The sequence below is a fragment of the Barbus barbus genome, assembly GCF_936440315.1.
Source record: "Barbus barbus genome assembly, chromosome: 8".
Taxonomy (NCBI): Eukaryota; Metazoa; Chordata; class Actinopteri; order Cypriniformes; family Cyprinidae; genus Barbus; species Barbus barbus.
In genome coordinates, this window is record NC_136736.1 from 4,621,664 (window position 1) to 4,640,716 (window position 19,053).

The 19,053-nt window shown below is 33.9% G+C and overlaps 1 protein-coding gene across 2 annotated transcripts in view; it reads right to left on the bottom strand.

Annotated features, from left to right (window-relative positions):
* LOC306874354 (TBC domain-containing protein kinase-like protein) overlaps positions 1 to 19,053 on the bottom strand; it is a 48,938-nt gene that overhangs the window by 29,526 nt on the left and 359 nt on the right. For both annotated transcript variants that reach the window (XM_079424324.1, XM_079424323.1), the window contains exons 2-22: positions 18,738 to 18,956; positions 16,638 to 16,710; positions 14,725 to 14,839; positions 14,313 to 14,386; positions 13,635 to 13,776; positions 12,392 to 12,452; positions 12,230 to 12,291; positions 11,821 to 11,882; positions 10,682 to 10,830; positions 10,445 to 10,583; positions 10,212 to 10,311; positions 9,559 to 9,608; positions 9,317 to 9,446; positions 8,865 to 8,963; positions 8,489 to 8,551; positions 8,098 to 8,224; positions 7,188 to 7,238; positions 6,991 to 7,074; positions 6,487 to 6,572; positions 2,417 to 2,453; positions 1,323 to 1,484 (exon numbers count right to left, since the gene is read on the bottom strand). In XM_079424324.1, coding sequence (XP_079280450.1) covers positions 1,323 to 1,484; positions 2,417 to 2,453; positions 6,487 to 6,572; positions 6,991 to 7,074; positions 7,188 to 7,238; positions 8,098 to 8,224; positions 8,489 to 8,551; positions 8,865 to 8,963; positions 9,317 to 9,446; positions 9,559 to 9,608; positions 10,212 to 10,311; positions 10,445 to 10,583; positions 10,682 to 10,830; positions 11,821 to 11,882; positions 12,230 to 12,291; positions 12,392 to 12,452; positions 13,635 to 13,776; positions 14,313 to 14,386; positions 14,725 to 14,839; positions 16,638 to 16,710; positions 18,738 to 18,930 — 2,059 coding nt within the window. In that variant the 5' untranslated portion in view covers positions 18,931 to 18,956. The remainder of the gene's footprint in view (positions 1 to 1,322; positions 1,485 to 2,416; positions 2,454 to 6,486; positions 6,573 to 6,990; positions 7,075 to 7,187; positions 7,239 to 8,097; positions 8,225 to 8,488; positions 8,552 to 8,864; positions 8,964 to 9,316; positions 9,447 to 9,558; positions 9,609 to 10,211; positions 10,312 to 10,444; positions 10,584 to 10,681; positions 10,831 to 11,820; positions 11,883 to 12,229; positions 12,292 to 12,391; positions 12,453 to 13,634; positions 13,777 to 14,312; positions 14,387 to 14,724; positions 14,840 to 16,637; positions 16,711 to 18,737; positions 18,957 to 19,053) is intronic.

The window sequence follows — 19,053 nt, forward strand, 5'->3', positions numbered from 1 at the left end:
TGCATAATTCTAGTATATACTGGTCATATTTATCGTTGCTCAGCAAAATTTTGTGGGTGAAATTCAGTCATTTCATCAGGAATCCACATGATCTGTTTTGTTATGTGCCTTTTAAAAAAATTCATTAGGGTTTTTTTGTAATATTTTTATTTAGCTTGTGTTTATTTCAGTTTTTAGAAATTCTAGTATTTCAACTTTTTAAATTAGTCGGAAAACATAATCGAGAAAATAATTTTTTTCATTTTTTAAATATTTACATTTTATTTTAATCCCCCCCCCCCCCACAAAGGATCGGTTTAAGTGCTTTTATAAAAAAAATAGTATTTTTTGGGGTAATATTTATATTTAGGTTCTATATATTTATTTAAGTTTTTGTCATTTTAGTACTTCAATTTATTTATTTCAGTTAGATGCCAAGGCAATAAAGAATTTTCAATCTAATATTTACAATTGATTTTATTTTAGCTTTATTATAACTCCCGAAAACAATTTTTATCACTTTAAGTTTTGAGTTTTACTTTTAAGTTTTTCACCAAAAATTTCACTCCAATTGCTGAAGAATAATTTTTTTGGAATAACACGAGGGTGAGCAAATGATAACATTTTTTTTTTTCACAAATATCTTTATTAATTATTAAAAAATATTATTAGCACATATTAAATGCGCAGCATTTCTATAGTATAAAGTGGATTTTCCCACGATGCATCTGCTCTACTTAATTCTAGTATATAGTTCAGATGAGGTCAAATTTATTGTTTCATCATATTCATGTTGATCATACAGATTCGCTGCAGTGACCTACAGAAAGCTGCTTGGTTTGAAAGTGATTTCTGTGTGAACTCTGCTTCATACATAATTACACTGCAAAATTTTGTAAAATGTGACTGGACCTTTACTCGGTTGAAGGGGTCGAATGGGATTAAAAAAAAAATCTCAACACACTATGAAGCTTTTGAAAAAGAAAGCTCAGTGTAGTACTATACAGAAATATTAATCCACAATGCAAATTTATGCTAACCAAACTGCAAAACAAGTCATTTAGAAACTGTCATTAGCATACAACCACCCATGTTGACATATCAATGCCTATTCAATATTCAACAACTTGGCCTGTTGAAAGAGAGTCGAATCTATACTGCCACACAGAGGTTACCTAAACATAACACACGTCATTTATATAAAGAAGTCTTGAAGGTACAGCAGCAACAGCTTGTCGGGTCAGAAATGGTCACAAGAAACTAAATCACTGTTTTTGCTACAAAAAATCCAGAGTATCATTATAGATGGACTTTCTGTGTGCATGTGCACTGGTGACTCTTACCAGGAAGGTCTGAGAAGAGCAGTATGCACTCGTTGAAGCCGTTGGCCAGCAGACGGTCCCTCAGCTGCTGTAGAATAGCTACACCGATGCAGAAGGGGAAAGAGGAGTTTCCCAAAAGCAGAGTGTCCCACAGGTGGAAGATCTTGTGCAGGGGGAACACATCTGCGGAAGAAATGGGACAAGAAATGACTTATTACGAGTGTATTTTGCAGCCTTTGCACTGTAACAGCTGTGCATTAATATGGTCAACAGGCCTTCTGTATCATGGCTGTTGCTATATTGTGTAATTTCTGATTTCAGATAGCAGAACTGGAACGATCCATGTTTATATAAAAGACATTTATATAATGGTATTATTTTAAAAAGTGTTAATAAATAACAAGTCATTCAGAAATATAATAAGTAATGAATTTGTTGTGCATTTAAAGAAAAAAATTATTCTTAAAAAAATAAGTAACTTGTTTATTGTTGCGTAATCAACATAGCATCTTGAAATATTATATATTTTTATTAAATTACACAAATATAGTTTTTCATTATTAATATTATTTCTGCTATAATAACAACAACAATAATAATAATAAATTGTACATTATTATTAATAACAATATTTGTTGCTAATGAATAATAATAATAATATACAAAATAATATTGTTTTTATTATTTTATTATTGTGTGTTTTACCGTAAGATACGACACATTACAGAATGTATGATTAAACAATGCACAATTAGTCTATAATTGCTTATTGTTTTGGAAATGCAAAAAGAACAAATCTGATGCATTTATCATCAAAGATGTAATCAGAACAATTCAACGTGCCATTAATTACTACAGTGCAAATCACTATAATTACTGCCAAGGTTATATGTCCTTCTATAGTTTTACCAACTGGATCATCTTAACCTTAATTTGGAGATGTTTTATTCCACAAAGCTGAACAAAAGGAACCAGTCAACTTCAGGAGAAAAGGAACGGTAACACTGCATAATAAGGCCCTATTTGTTATTATTCTTTAGTGCATTAGGTATAAAAAAAATAAAATTATGAATTTAGCAAACGCTCAATCTTGCCAATGAGTCACTGATACTTACGTGTGAACATTGTAAGGAACCATGGGATAGCATACAGCTGAAAAGAACAGAAAAAAAGAACATTCATTCTTGCACAAAAGCCATTTTTACATGAGCAACAATGTGATTAATATGAATAAACAGCACGGGCTCTTTCATAATTCCCAATAAAACACCTCAGCGATTGTTAAATTCATCAGAGGAAACCTGTATTTGTAATTCAGGCCTGTGTTTCACAGCCCTCTGTGAAACGAGAGGACGTGTGTGGGAGTGTAATGAACAGCCAACATCCCCGCGTCTCCCTCCAGCACCTGTTCCAACACTGCCTCTTTTCCCATGGTTCTGCTCAGTTGCGGTTGGGTAGGATGTATAATCCATTTCAGCAGTTGATTGGTGGCTCGGCCTCAGAGGGGTTTAGGGAGAAATGAGAGGACGAGCGCGAGACAGGCTTCGGTCTAGCCAAATCAGCTCCCTGCTGGGAAGAGCTCTATCGCCAACTGAGACAGACTGACCGCTGCTAAACATGACAGCATGGCCGCGGAGGAGTCGAAATTAGAGGCAACGAGGAGCTGTGCGTGATGGGACGAGGTCCAATGACATCCTGACACCCAATATAGATGGTGTCAGAAACAATATACACTAACGTTCAAAAGGTTTGGCATCGGTACGATTTTTAAATGTTTTTGAAAATCTCTTATGCTCACCAAGGCTGCATTTATTTGATCAAAATATTGATGCAATATTGCAATTTTAATTAGGGGTGGGTGATATGACCAAAATCTTATATCACAATATGAGTGATTTTATTTTACGGTAACGATATATATCACAATGTAGTTATTTCTGCTAAACATTTTTGATACCATATAAAAAATTTAAAAAAATAAAAACTCAAGCTCACTGAAGAAATGCAAACATAAAGGGGAAAAAAAACTACAGTAGAACAAATAAATAAGAAATCTTCACTGTGATTCAGACAAGAGCAGTGAGACATTTTCTCTACACTGTAAAAAAAAAAAAAGAAAAGTTGTTTCAACTTAAAATTATTTGTTACCCCACTGACTTAAATTGTTTAGTTTAGTCAGCTTGAAATTTGAAGTTACTCAATGTTAATTTAAGGGACAACTGGAATATTTTAGTCAGCGGGGTAACAAATTATTTTCAGTTGAAACAACTATTTTTTTCATTACAGTGTATTTTATTGTTTGATTCACATGAACGACATACTGCAGGAATATTAGACTGCTGTCACTTTAAGAGCTGCCCAAAAATCCCTTAAAAACACAACTGCAATGCTTAAAAAAACACGTGCAAACAACAAGTTTTCATGACCACGTAGCACAGTAACATCATATGTGCGTGTAACCACGATAGAGATGATAGCCCAAAATCTCTACTGGTTTAATATATTTTAAAATGTTATTTATTTCTGTGATCAAATCTGAATTTTCAGCATCATTACTCCAGTCTTCAGTGTCACATGATCCTTCAGAAATCATTCTATTGTACTGATTCGCTGATCAATCAACTGTTTAAATATTAATGATCAATGTTTAAAACAGTTGTGCTGCTTAATATTTTTGTGGAACCATTATAATTGTTTTACTGAATAAAAATGTTCAAAAGAACAGCATTTGTAATCTTTTGAAACAACATTATAAATGTCCATTTAAACGCATCCTTGCTGGAGTAAAAATCGTACTAACCCCAAACTGCCATTAACGTCACCCTTGATTGCATCATAACAAATATTACCCAATTAGGTCTGAAATTACACATTTGCCATTTTTTCATGAATACTTTGAAAGGAAATGTAAAAAAAAAAAAAAACGGTTAGTTTTGGCAAAAGAACTGGCCTATACAACATTATCAGAATACCATCATGAAGCAGCACACAAAACTAGGTCACTTTGCTGTGAATTTCAGACCTTGTGCTGCCAAATATAATAGCACTCGTGCAGACTTGAACTGAACTGAGCCAAATCCTCAACTAACATCAGCCAAGATGTATTCATGCCTAAAAGACAGTTTGATTATAACAAGATAAGTCAAGTCAAGATCAAATATTATCCCAACTACAGTTCAAATTAAAATGACAACAACTGTGGGAATAAACGGCCATCAAGCAAACAGTGCAAAAGCATCTGGTGATGCACAAAAAGAATCTAGATGTGAACGGGGTGTTTTGGGTGGTTGCTAGGGCATGACCAGATGGTTGCTAGGGTATTCTGGCCCATGTTAACAAGGTCCACCTTGTTGCAGAGAAAAGCATAAAATGCTACCAATTCAAATTCTATAAAAGTGCGCAAGGTGACTTTGGGATTGTGCTGACAAGAAAACAAACACATCCAGATCAAATGCATTGGGAATCATGGCAGGGTTAAGTGTATATATGCGGTCTTCTCAGAGACTCCAGTTCGGCAGTGGTTACATCCTCTCATGAGTCTTCTTTTGATTCATGCGGTCAAACCCTAACAGCAGCTGTGCAGAGGCTGAACTGAACACGGGTTCACTCCTCCTGCATCAGACCAACTCTGTGTTGATTCCCACAACTCATCATTTATTTGGACCCTCAATCGCAGAGCTGTGGGTGGATTTGTCTGTGGAGGTCACCTATCCATCAGTGTAGAGAGACATCATCTTGGCATTTTAAAAAATAAAGGGAGCGTTTGTGAATCCCAGAATGTTCCGGTGTGTGTGCGTGCTCGAGGAAAACTTGGCCAGCGATCAAATCTCAGGGTCAGCCGGGCGTGTGAGCACCCTATCAATGACACGAGCCACAGCAGATCTGACGCCTGACAGGACATGAACGCATAGATGTGCTCAATCACTCTAGAGAGGATCTGCTGTCAAAAACAAGCCATTACTGTATATATGCAATCAAAAGCATTTTATCTTTTACATTTACTCATTTTGAAACAATAATATTAATTGAGAACTCAGAATTGAGTGTACTAACTACCCTTTTAGTGACAGGGGATTGGTCTAATACAAGAAAATCAAATAAGATAAATGTTAAAAAAAATAAATAAATTAAAACCAGAAAAAATAAAAATAAAAAATAAAAATAAAATGTAACAACTCATTACTGCAGTAAATAATAATCATTATGACCAATCTTTAATTATATTAAATTGAGGGTTTCTGCAAGTTTTATAAAGGTAAATTTAAGACTTTTTTAAAGACCAATTAAAGATAATTTGAGAAATAAATAAAAGGGAAAACAATACGTAAATATGTTTTCTAAATGTAAATTGCATTAGTAGCAAAGTTTGGAAACTGACAAGTTTCAAGCAATCTCCATTACTTTTTAATTAATTTTACACACACACACACACACACACACACACACACACACACAACAATATGAAAATAACTTTGCTTAACTAATCTAAACTTTGAAAATAGCTTTGATTCAGGTCCTAATCTGTGCAAGGGCAAATTAATACTTTTTAAGACTGGCAGATATAATAGAATTATATTATTATTAAATAGTATTAATTTAATAGTAGTCATTTAAGTAAATATAATTATAATTTTATTATATTAATTATAATAAAATATCATTAATACTGTTATAACATTAATTATAATAAAATAATTACAATATAATAATTATTTAATTAGACTATTATATATTATTTTTTAACATATAAATATAATATAAAATTATTACTACATTTGATATATTATATAAAAAATATATAAATATAATATAGCAAATATTATTGCCATTATTATTATTATTATATTCTATTATCTAAATAAAATAATAATAACCTCACTCATTGGTGTTTGCTAAGAAGGGTCACTGTTATTAAGCTCATATTTAGTATTGGGGATTTGAAGAAATTCCTCGGCTCTTGAATACAACAAAAGGTTAATACTGAGTAACACATTGCTCAATTACATTTTAGACACAATATTTACCATTGCATTTTTGTTCTGCCAATGGAAACACTTTTAGGAGTAAACTAGCAAACAGATGACTCTCAAAGCAAACAGGAATAGACTAAAAGCCACAAAAATAAAATATTGATTTCATGGGGCATGTAACTGATTTCATGTGTTTTTGAATTATTTACACTTACATCTGGTATGAATCCAATCTCGTTCAGGTGGTTGCTGAGCTCGGGGTCGTGGAACGCAATCATCTGCGAGAAGACGGTCAGATATTCTGGAGAAGTGAAGAATAAGAGCATTCAGGCACTTGCACTCATGCCAAAAACACTTTTAACACGTTATACCCATGGCAGGACAAACACTTTGCTCAAAGCTCAGTCAGAGAGCAAAACAAAGCAATTCTGCTCCTGAAGTGCTGACAGCTGAGCTAGCAAACGCAACAACAAACATGCCCAAATGTCAGGCTACAGAAATCCTGGAAGTGTTTATGGCAGTAATCACTTCAGTGTAACAGCCATAAACACTTAAAGGATTTTTAAGAAACAGCTGCAATGCAAGAAAGCACGTGCAAACTGCCACACAAATCAGGCATGCTGTAAATTGATTAAATGTGGTTACTTTTTTTTTTTTGCACTTTCTCAATCTAATACGGTAGTTCTATTCTTTATGGAGAAACGAAAAGGTCACCTTACCTTGTATCACATGCGAGTTGTCTTTCAGGAAGAAATTATACAGATATTTGGGTATGAAGGCCGACATGCATGCATATGCAAGAGCTGAGAGGAAAAATAATAACAAGACCGAGTTAGCTCAGCTAGAGGCACTAATATCAAGAAGAATGTCAAAAAATAAATAAATAAAGACAGAACAAATTGGCCAGAAATCTTACCTTCGTTGCTGAAATTTAGATAGAGGAAAGGTGCACAAAGCGAATCCAAGCCTACAGCAAAAACATTAAATCAACACATACATGGGACAATCTCATAAGACCTGTCAAGAAAATGCCCATGTCATATTTCACCCTAAATTTGTTTTGTTTTTTAGGATTAAGATTTTATGCATTGTTTGTGACATGATTTCCATCACATTAATAAAAAAAAAATTAAAGAAAAAAGAATTAAATTCTATTTATACATCATGATAATATTTGTTGTATTGTCTTGTAATGATAGGAATTAAAATAAATACTGTAATGAAAATTGTTATTCAGAATAAAGATAATTAAAAAAAAAAAATGGTAATAATTCTGGGGAGAAAATGATTTTAGCATGAAAATAGCAAAAAAAAAAAATCTTTATGCAAAATAAAATGGGTTATTATTTAAACTGTATATTATTTGTACATTATGGTTTAGAATGATTTATTGCTGCATTCAATTATTTACTTACAAACTGCTGTGATTTGTTTGAAATATATCAGCTTATGTATTACATAATATGTATTACAGAAATAAGAATTTAATGAGAATCACCACTGAGAACAATTACATACTATTGCAATTATAATTTTGGTGAAAATGTGTTTAATTGTAATGATATTAAATAAAAAACACCTTGATATTCCTAACAATAAGCTTAATTATCTTTATAAAAAATTATTTTCGTAATATTTTAGGGTGAAATATGACCCAGATGTGTTCTTGACAGGTTTCACCCACACAGACATTAATAAATCACAAGATTTAATGCGCGATCTTGATCAAATGCTGAATGTACAGCAGAAACACTGAGTGTTTGGTGCCATCTAGTGGCAGAAAGCGGAACCGTGTATATGACCCCACCCAAGCATTGCTCCATCACCTTGCCAGTACACCAGATCAGGATGAGACACCACCCAAGCCTTGAGCACCCGCCGGAACTTGATGTGACCCTGAGGTGACGACAGCAGCTCGTCGTACTGGTGACAGCGAGGGATGTCCACTTCAATCTGCGTGACAAATGATAACGAAGCTTCTAATGCATAAAAACTGCAGCCTTAAATGAACTCAGACGGGTGGCTAGGTGGGCGACGTGTCTCCGTCAACGCTGTTTGAAATATTCAGCAGTGGATAGTCAAATCTTAACAAGGCTTAAAGGTGAAGACAGGCACTTCACAAACAAAGTGAATTATTCAACAGGCTGATGAATTATTCAGCTTTTCAATAACCTCAATCAGTGCAAAGACTATTAAACACATGGAAAAGAGTCTCACCTGTCTATCAGTGGGGATGGGCGTGTCCTTATCAATGCCGTCATATTTTGATTGGATATCCCCCTGTGGGCGTACATTGACTGATTTGAATGTGGAAGTGTTGCATGTTTAATATTAAAACAGAATCATTGTATTGCTATAAAGTGAAATGTGCACTGAATTTGTGTCAAAATCTGATTGACTGCACACATCATGCATCAATAATTCATTAATGACCAGAAAACGCCAGGCATGCTTTTTAGTAGCCAAATGCATCAACATTTTGATTTGACTCAAGATTACAGCCCACGGTTTCCTATAAAAAAGGTCATAAAACATATATTGCTGAACAATTACAATATATTCCCTGGAGTATAAATGCAGTATTTGTGTGTACCTCAACTCCTAATAAAGCTGCCCAGGCCAGACCCCTCAGAAGAGGAGGAATATCAACCCTCGCCTCCTTCCAGATCTGGTTCTTCTTGTAGGGGTACGCCTAAAAATTAATGCGAAACACATTTATGGAATTATTTACATTAAAAACAGTTGAACTTTATGAGCTGATGAAGTCTGTTAAACTGATATACTATGAATTATTACTCAACGTCGAGGGTTCTGCAAAAAGTGTTTCAAAAGGACCTATAAATCAATGTTAATGATTTTTCTTTTTGAAAATGTCAAGTTAAATCCTAAAACCTCAAAAACAACATTTGGCATTTTTAGGCAAAACTCAGCACATAATTTTGACTCTTTATGAGCCATGTTTTTCTGTGGGTGGACATCCATCATGAGGTGATTTCATCAGCTATTTTTATGTGGTCATTTTAAGAAAGTGTGTGTGTGAAGGACCTTGAGCAGTCTGTCGAAGAGGACAATGCGGGTGAGCTGGTACTCGGTGTCTCTCTCTCTGATAATGAGGGGCAGTGTGATGGTGGCAGACAGTTCATTACTGCTGTTAGACTGAGGCAGGCTGGATTGCCTGCGGGACACAAAGGACATTTCTATAGCATCAGACAGACACTGCCTGCTGCCAAACACACCAGAATACTGAACACAAAATGAGACTTAATGAATAAGAGATGATTACTTACTCATCTTCTAGTAACGGATAGTACGTCTCTCCTGCCACATCCTTCAGCCTCTAGAATGAGAGATTAGACGTGTTTTCGTATGTCAAACAAACATTTTTTTTGTTTTGTTTAAAAAAAAAACTGCCAAATATTTCCAGATTTAGCTTTAAAACCTTTCACAACTTCAACAACTAAATTTGTAAACAGACACTTAAAAATATATTTTTTAATTAATTATTAAATATAAACACACATTTATGTAATATAAAAATATTATATATAAATAACCTTTTGTGATATGTAGATAATGCAAAAATATATTTTTAAATGTCACATTTTATGCATTTTTTTAATATTTCAATAAAAACCCAAATCTTAATTATATATCTAAATGTTGAAGATTGTAAAAAATTGTAATATTGTCTACAATATTCAGTATAAACCCAAATCATAATTACACATCTAAATCGAAATATTGAAGATAAATCACAAATGTACAAAACTAATTTTTCCTAAATTTCTGATATATAATATATATATATATATATATATATATATATATATATATATATATATATATATATATATATATATATATATATATATATATATAATTAGTTTTTTAATACATTTCCAATTTTTCTTTGATGGCCTATATGAACAAACACCCTTACATTTTTTAGTTGATTAAGAGAAAGAGTCACAGTTGTGTCATCAAGAAGAAAACTTCTGTCCCGGCCTTGACCAAAAGACTCGCCATCCTCCAAAATGAACCTGGAAACACAAACACAACAAACACATTTGAGCATGGTAACAAACTACATGAATGCAAACAGCTATTTAAAGCAGATGATTTATTCTGCACACTGAAGCTGGCGATATGTGGGGATCAGAGATATGCGAGTACTTGGGAAGAGTGCAGATGGGAGGTTTTGACTGGATGATCTCTTGATTGGTCAGCTCTTTCTCCAGGTCTCCTCCTGCCAAACACCACAGATGATACACCTCATCTATGGCTCTCTCTGCCAGGTAGTTCTCTCCATCATCTGCACAACACAGCAGTATAGTCATTAACATTATTTTTAGAATTTACTTTTTTATAGTCATTAAATTTTTCCATAGTGTGAGATCTGGGCACTCGAACCTTTACAGAGTTCACTGATGTCCTCAGGAAGCTGTAAAAGAGCACAGCGCGGGGACGCGGCAAACAGACGCACAGGGCTCTGGTAGGGTGTGTACTGACAGGAAATGCTCTCAAACACAGAGTCTCCCAGAAGCTCGGCCGGAGTGGGTCTGAAAGACAAGAACAATCAGACACTAATAATTATTATTAATTAAGCATAAGTTTGGTCCTCTCTGTTTACTCGCATACTGCATGCATTAATAATTATTAGTAGTATTAATATTAAGTAGTACATCAATTCCAATAATGTGATTTTCAATGTGTTCAGTTAAACCAAAACAAACAAGTATGGAAAATATTAGTAGGGAAAATTCCAATTTTCAACGCTTTAATTATTAATTATTATTAAAATTAATTATTACAGTTAACTAAAAGTTAAACATGAATGTTAACTAAAATAAAATAAAATGTTTAGTCACATACTGTATGTATTACTTATTAGTAGTAAATCAATTCCAATAATATGATAATTCAATTGGACAAAAGCAAACTTACTAATATAGAAATAAAATAAATGATAACTGAAATAAAACACATTTTTAAAAAATTTATTTAGTTTTAAAATTTATTGATTCTAAAGACTTATTCTGGAAATATGATAAATAAAAACAAAAATTTAACTAAATCTAAAACTTAAAAAATAAATGAAACCTAAAAGTGATTTTAAAAAATCTGACTAAATTGTCCTAAAATAACTCAAATTAAAATAAAAATGAATAGCATATACTAAAATGAAATGAAACTAAACAGAAAATATAAAAGTAATAAAAACCGATTTAAAATATTAATAAACAACTATAATAGTATCTCTGCTACATATTTATATTCTGAAGTGGTAAAAATGGCTGTTAATTAAAAAAAATACTGAGATGCAATATGAATGACAAATATCAATTTTATAACTATATGACCCATTCCAACAAAGAATTTAAATAATAAAATTACTGGTAAAAATAAGTGTAAGTCCCTACTCAAGAGATTTCATGACATAATGTCATAATGCCAAACTGACCCTTCTGCCTGCATGAAAAGCATTGGAAGATGAGAGAGATTTTTTTTCCCCATAAAGAAATGATATAGGGCTAAATATTGTAGGTAACCTTTTTGAAGGGAGAAACGTTAGGCATTTCCTCAATAAAGCCTGCACATTTTCAGGCAGCTCCTGGGAAAAAGACGGAGACAAGAATATTAGTAAAGCATCAAACCCAGTCAAACTCGAATAAATCTATCTGTCATTCATGCCATAAACCCCACTGAAAAGTGAAGTTTTATAAGAGCATTTGGAAAACATTAGCCATATGACCAGTGAGTGTTCAGTGTTAAGAGGTTTCAAAGAAAACCTTTTAAAGTAAAATTCCTTTGAGATGAAACCATATAAAGCATGAGGCTGATTGTGTATTTCTCTGTCCGGCAGTAAAAGGTTTACAAAAAAAGAAAACAATCAAATATCTTTGCAAGGAATGTAAAGTACAAAGTTGAAAGGCTATCCATTAAGATGAGTAAACTTACCTTAATTGTATCTAAGCACCCGTGTTCCTCGGCAAGAACAGTGATTATGTCATCCATGCATCCTGTAGAGACGATAAGGTATTCTCAAATGCATTACAACAGAAAATAGACATAATAATGTGGTGTGAATACATAAACAGTGTCACATAAGCACAAACTTGCCTAAGGTGATGATGAACTTCATTCTCTCACTAATATCAATGTTCTGTAGTATCTGCCTTCCCTATTGGGCAACACAAGTCACATGACATCAAATAGTTCATCTTAAAATCATTGTGGTCACAGTTAAAAAGTCTGAATATTTTTGCAGTATGCAAATTTTCTAAGCCCTACTTCATTTGCCAAAAGTGCAGTATACAATACAGCATACTAAATGCAATGCTGTATCCCATAATGCACTGTGCCTGATTTGACCTTGTATTCCTCTTTTTAAAAAGAGAATAGGCTTTGTCAAGCCAACATTAAAGTTTGTTTACAATTTTTTTTTATCTAGTTAACATTTCTTCTGGCCTGGGACAGTTAATACCATTTACTAAAACTAAAACTATTAAAACATTTTTGTTAATTGAAATTAAGTTGAACTATGTATTTCAACTATATAAATATTATTATTTTAAAAACATAAAATCTAATAAAAATATATTAATAATGTTATTAGTGTTATTTAACATTTCATGTTTAAATTCAATTCCAGTTTTGTTTAGTTTAAATTTAAAATAACCACCTTAAATAAAAAATAAATCTAAAATAAAATAACTGAAAAAAATAAAATAAAAATTCTAAACAGTAATCACTAAAAAAGACAAATAATTAGAAAAATACATCAAATTAATTACAAATTCAACTAAAATTAAAACAACAACAAAGTATAAAAATGAATCTAATTCAAAATGTTAATATAAACTATGACAATATATACATAATAATAAAATAATACTGGCCTGGAAATTGAATAAAAAATTAATGAATAAAAAAAATGTTTGATGTTATGTAGTTTTTTTATATTTATAATTAGACTGAGTTTACTATTTCATATATTATTTTAAAAAAAATGTTTCAGTAATTCAGCACATTCCAAGCTACAAAAAAATTCAGTGTATTTCACGCAAATGTGTACTTTTTTTTAAAATCGCCTTTCATGACATTTTGCAAATAACCACATGTATGACCAATGGATTATTTAGGTAATAAAGTAATTTATAAACTTTACTGTTTTTGACTGATAAATATGCATAAAATGTAACCTGTAAGTAAAACCTTGGGGACATGATTTTGTTTAAACATACAATATATGTACAGTAACATCATAAATTATTCATATCTTGGGGGAAAAAAAGAAAAAAATAATTTGCATTAATGTAAAATTCAGTCAATGTTGAGCTGAATCAATGAAAACAAAGCGTACCACACAGAGTTCAAACAGAAGCACCCCGAGAGACCAAACGTCTGTTTTGGGCCCTGAAGGAAGAGGGGCCTCAATGATCGAGGGGTCGCTGGAACAGACACAGCCTTGAGCAATAACCTCTGGAGGCAGGTAAGATGGATATCTATGGAAACACAGAGGAACTGAAGACACGGGTGTTGAAAAGTTCTCGCAGAGTGCAGATGTGGTCTTTGTGATGACAGATAACAAAAGACGTGTCCCACAAAACCCAAATCACAACCGGATATTATAAGACGGGCCCTCCGTGAACATGAGGGCTCCTAGTTGTGCCACTCAGCTATGTTATTTATGATACCGCATAAGGAAGCCGCTTTGATATCCAGGATCTGCTTTTGATCAAAACAAAGATGGGCCATAATGATGCACTTCTAATGTTAGTTCATCTTTCTTTATTACGAGAGCACAGCGTGACCCATTGATCTTTTTTTCCATGAAAGCCTGACGCGTCGATTTGGAGCCGCGATGCATCTTAAAAAGACGGCGCACAAGATTTAAAGCTGGCCCTGACTTTCTGCTCTGCAATAATGATGCCGAGATGTTATCTGTACCCTTATATAGACTCCAAAGCACGTGAGTTTCATTTTGAGGAATACGTTAGATCAGAAAACAAATGGAAAACATTTTAGCTGAATGACGTACCCAATAGGAAAGTCAACATCTGCTCCGTGGTCGCTCATATGATACAGGCCGAATTTGGCCAGCTTCACGCTACCCTGTTGATTTGCAAAAGAACATTTTATTCCAACAGTGAGCTGAAAGCACGTCACAGCACGACATCAATTCTCATTTCACAATCTTACTGTGCTTATTGCATTAAATAAACTCACAATTGCTAACAGTATCGTACAGTTTGTCAGAATTCCCAGTTTATTTACTATAAAGCTTTTATATTAAAGCTATGAAATATTATTAAATGTTTGAGCAAAAATAATTACAGATCTAAATTAAAAAAACATAAAAAAAATAAAAAATAAAATATGAAACAACCCAACTTTTTTACATCATGCAGCTTATCTATGAGTTCTCAATACACATCTTTGTATCTACACACCTCGCGGTCCAGGAGAACATTGTTGGGAGACAAAGCACGATGCACCATGCCGTGTTTATTCATGAACTCCAAGCCTTCCAGCACTTCATAGGCAACCTGTAGCACCTTCTCTGGACTAAGAGAGACAAGAACATCTTAAAATCTTGAAAAAGTAAACTTATTAAATAATATTACAACCATATATGTACCTTTGCCTACCCATTTATACCTATGTTAAACTATGTATCACATCTCCCGGAATAAAGACCTGATCATGAATGCTCGATCACCAATTTTTGGGTAGAATTTGGTATTTTTTTTAACACTCCTAAAATTTAAGTTAAAGTAAAAAGATAAAACAGTTATTCTAGTCTAAAAACAAATAAATAAATATGCATTTACATACATAAATATATATGTATTCTCTAACATATATAGATATATATAGGTTCTGTGGGGTCAAATGAAAGGCATAATCCAATAGTACACATTACAAAATAACATTAAAAAGTGCCATTAATTCATAATATAATGTCTGATTAGACAGTAGATGGCAGAACAAGAGCAGCATAAATATTCGGTCTGAGCAGTTCAGTCACGGCTAATGTTAATCAGTAATTGTGAATACATCATTGGTTTAGCTGGGAATTCCGCTCAGACAGCTACAGTATTTCTGTGCTTAATAGCATGATACTGAAAGTAAAAGACACTGCATTCGTCTGCTTTTAATTGAAGACACAGAGGACAAACAGAGGCTGCTGGGTGAGTCTGACCTCAAAAACAAATCCCTTATGGGTATAAAAGTTCATGTCACTTAATGGACAAAACTGGGATGGTTTTTGGTGAATTTGTAATTTGAGCGCTTTTTGTAAGTATAAGTTTTAGAATCAATCAATGCTTTATGTTGGAACCGAAATACAGAATAAAAAAAAAGGATGATTACATTTAACAAATTATTCTAGCCTAGGTGTTGAATAAAGCGTTCCTCATGTACTTTTACTGCAAACTGATGTATTCTTATCAGTCAAATATTATAAACAGTACATTCAGACTTTTCTGACTAAGTCTAGAAACTTGTAGACAGGTCTTGATGTTGAAAAATCTGGATGTGTAATTGAGGTGGTGAAAATATTGCTAGACATGACTGGTCTGATTGGAAATTGTGACTCAATGCTTTATATATTGTCTAAAAATCGGCAGCTTTACTGGTTTCAATAAGTTGTTTTTGTCCTATGTCTTGTTTTCAAGCTATTTTTAGTAACATTCGCTCAGTAAAATACCATTGACGTCTAATATATGTTCACTGATAGTGAACTGCTGTCACACTGGCCCAATTTACAACTACTATTAACATTTATAATTTTCTTACACTCTGATCCCAATTGTGTCAATATTAATAAAACATATCGCCCTAATAATGCAGGCCAAAGATAACACACACAACGATCAAATGCTTACAAAAAAGAAAAGCTTTCAAAAACCAGCCACATGAAGAATTTGACAACGGTGTCAATGGCTTCCACATGAGAATATACAAACCACTAACAGATCTCAGAATGATACCAAAAACAGCACTGCCACAAATATTAAAGCAACGAGTCTGTTGACCTGATGATGTAGAACAGATTAAAAATGATAGTCACTGTGTGAATTCAGAAGAGTATGAACCGTTCAAATACATCTTTCAGAAATACTGCGATGTTGCACAGGACAATGTTGTATCAAATGGTAATCAGAATTGGAATCACTCACTATTTTCATGTCATTTAACATTTAACTGATGCTTTTATTTATTGGAGTTGCCTTAAATGGACCATAAATTGGCTATTTCTATTTCAGATAAATACTGTTTTTCATTAAAGAATCCTTCATTTGCAGCAATGTCATGTAAACGGACCATATGCAATCAGTTATATTCCATATGCATGTGTTACCTGACTGGTTTCCCTTGCTTCAGAAGGTCCTTCAAGCTTTTTTCATAGTGCTCAGCTACAATAACCAGACGTTCTGCAAAATGTCAAGAGACAAAATAGAGTTCATGGGGATCAAACCCACAATCTTTGATGTTGCAAGCACCATTCTCTACTGTTTGAGATTTTGCATCTCAAGTAAATTTATCTGTGATTTATTTATTCTATATTTGATTTGTGCTGTTCTGCATGCAACTGAAAAAAAGTCACAGTATCTTCAAAAAACGCTATTGTTTTGCAATAGCAATCACTCCAAAATGTACAACATTCATACTATTCCCACTTGAATCACATAGTGAAGAAAAACTAAAGAAGAGCATTTTAAAAATTGGCTTTAATAACCCAGCCATTATCCTCAGAAATGATTATTCCCTCCAGCGAGATGATGACCTGCATTCAAGGTCATTTCTCAAACATGAAAGAAAGTTATAACTCTAATAAATCTGCATAAATGTCATAAGGACTTCAAACACATGTGTTTGCATACACATGCATCGATCTCAGAGGGTTTTCTCATAGGGGATGTGTGCATGATACAAAGCGCATTGTGCGCGATAAATACTGAGCTAACAGTCATAAAGCAACGCAAGATAAAAAGAAAGATTCTCACAGGCAGAATCCGCACACAAATAATGTCATTAAACCGCAAAGATAAAAATCACTAAGATAAAAACCCTGAAGGGCACCAGAAAAGAAAAACAGACTTGGTTAAGTATTTAAAAGAAAAGAAAAAAGCACACATTTCAACTTAATGACAATATAAAGGTCACGTGCGCACTTCTTTTCATGTTAAAGTCTGCAGTACAAAGTGTCCAATAAACAGCTATTACTATAAGAATATTGTACAAAAAAACTCAAGAGCTTTTGATCTGGCAAGCTCTTTATTCATATAGCACTTTAGATTGTTTCAAAGCAGCTTCACAGTGTCAATACTGATAGTACCGGTTCGGTGCCTTGCTCAAGGGCACCTCAGTCGTGGTATTGAGGGTGGAGAGAGCGCTGGACATTCCCTCCCCCCACCTACAATCCCTGCCGGCCCGAGACTCGAACCCACAACCTTTGGATTACGAGTCCGACTCTCTAACCATTAGGCCACGACTTCCCCTTAATTCATGGGAATTATTCGAATAATTGATGAACAATTATTCCCCTTCCTATGATTATGAGGTGAAATAAAAAAAATTAACTAGATAGCCATGAGATGCACTGTTTTTGAGCTATTCATTGGAAATAAACTTTATTTTACTGTAATTTATCAATGGACGTTACTTTTTTATACTGTCCTCCTAAAATACACTTAATATTCATTAACGATTTAACTGCACTGACTCTATCGGATGAGGACAAAACTTGAACTGAATTTAAGCTGAATAATGACACTGTCTTAGGGAAGTCGTGGCCTAATGGTTAGAGAGTCGGACTCGTAATCCAAAGGTTGTGGGTTCGAGTTTCGGGCTGGCAGGGATTGTAGGTGGGGGGAGTGAATGTCCAGCGCTCTCTCCACCCTCAATACCACGACTGAGGTGCCCTTGAGCAAGGCACCGAACCCCCAACTGCTCCCCGGGCGCCGCAGCTACTGCTCCGGGTGTGTGTTCACGGTGTGTGTGTGTGTGTGCACGTTGGATGGGTTAAATGCAGACCACGAATTCCGAGTATGGGTCACCATACTTGGTAGTATGTCACTTCACTTCACTTCTGCTTTATGGCTGAAATAAATTTAATTAATTTTGCAACATGGACTCAAACCAAACTGAATCAACACTGGTTGAACTGACTCTAGTTGAATAACAACACTGCTGTCTTCAGTAGAGCTTGTTTCATAATGAACCATATTTATTTAACTGAACTGACTGACACTAACGTCTTGCTTTACATTTGTCTGATTTTTGAAGTTTGCTCAAAATCATTGAAATCATCATACTGTGAAGCTGGAGCAATCTGTATTGTATGAAGCGCTATGGAAATAAAAGCACCTTGACTAGACTTTATCTTATCTGGGCATCTGATGATTTGCCAGTCATTTAGTGAGAAATGCACTTCAATAAAGCATGAAAGCTATCATACCATGCTTCCCTCTGGTGATGTCCACATATTGACACAGTCTGGGATGGGTGATGGTCTTGAGGATCTGAAAGCGTCCCAGGATCTTGATGGAGTTGGGGGTGAGAGGAAGACCATTGCTGCCACACACATCATGAGGAAGAGGAGAGGCGAAGAAGGTGGAGGCCCCCAGCTCCGCGTCTCTGAGGGGCTGCATGACTCCCCTGATGCTCAACAAACACACTGACATGGGGAATATATAGCATTACACAAAATATACTGTTGTATAATTGTAATAAGTTATTTCTGTACATTATATCATGTATACTATACATTACAC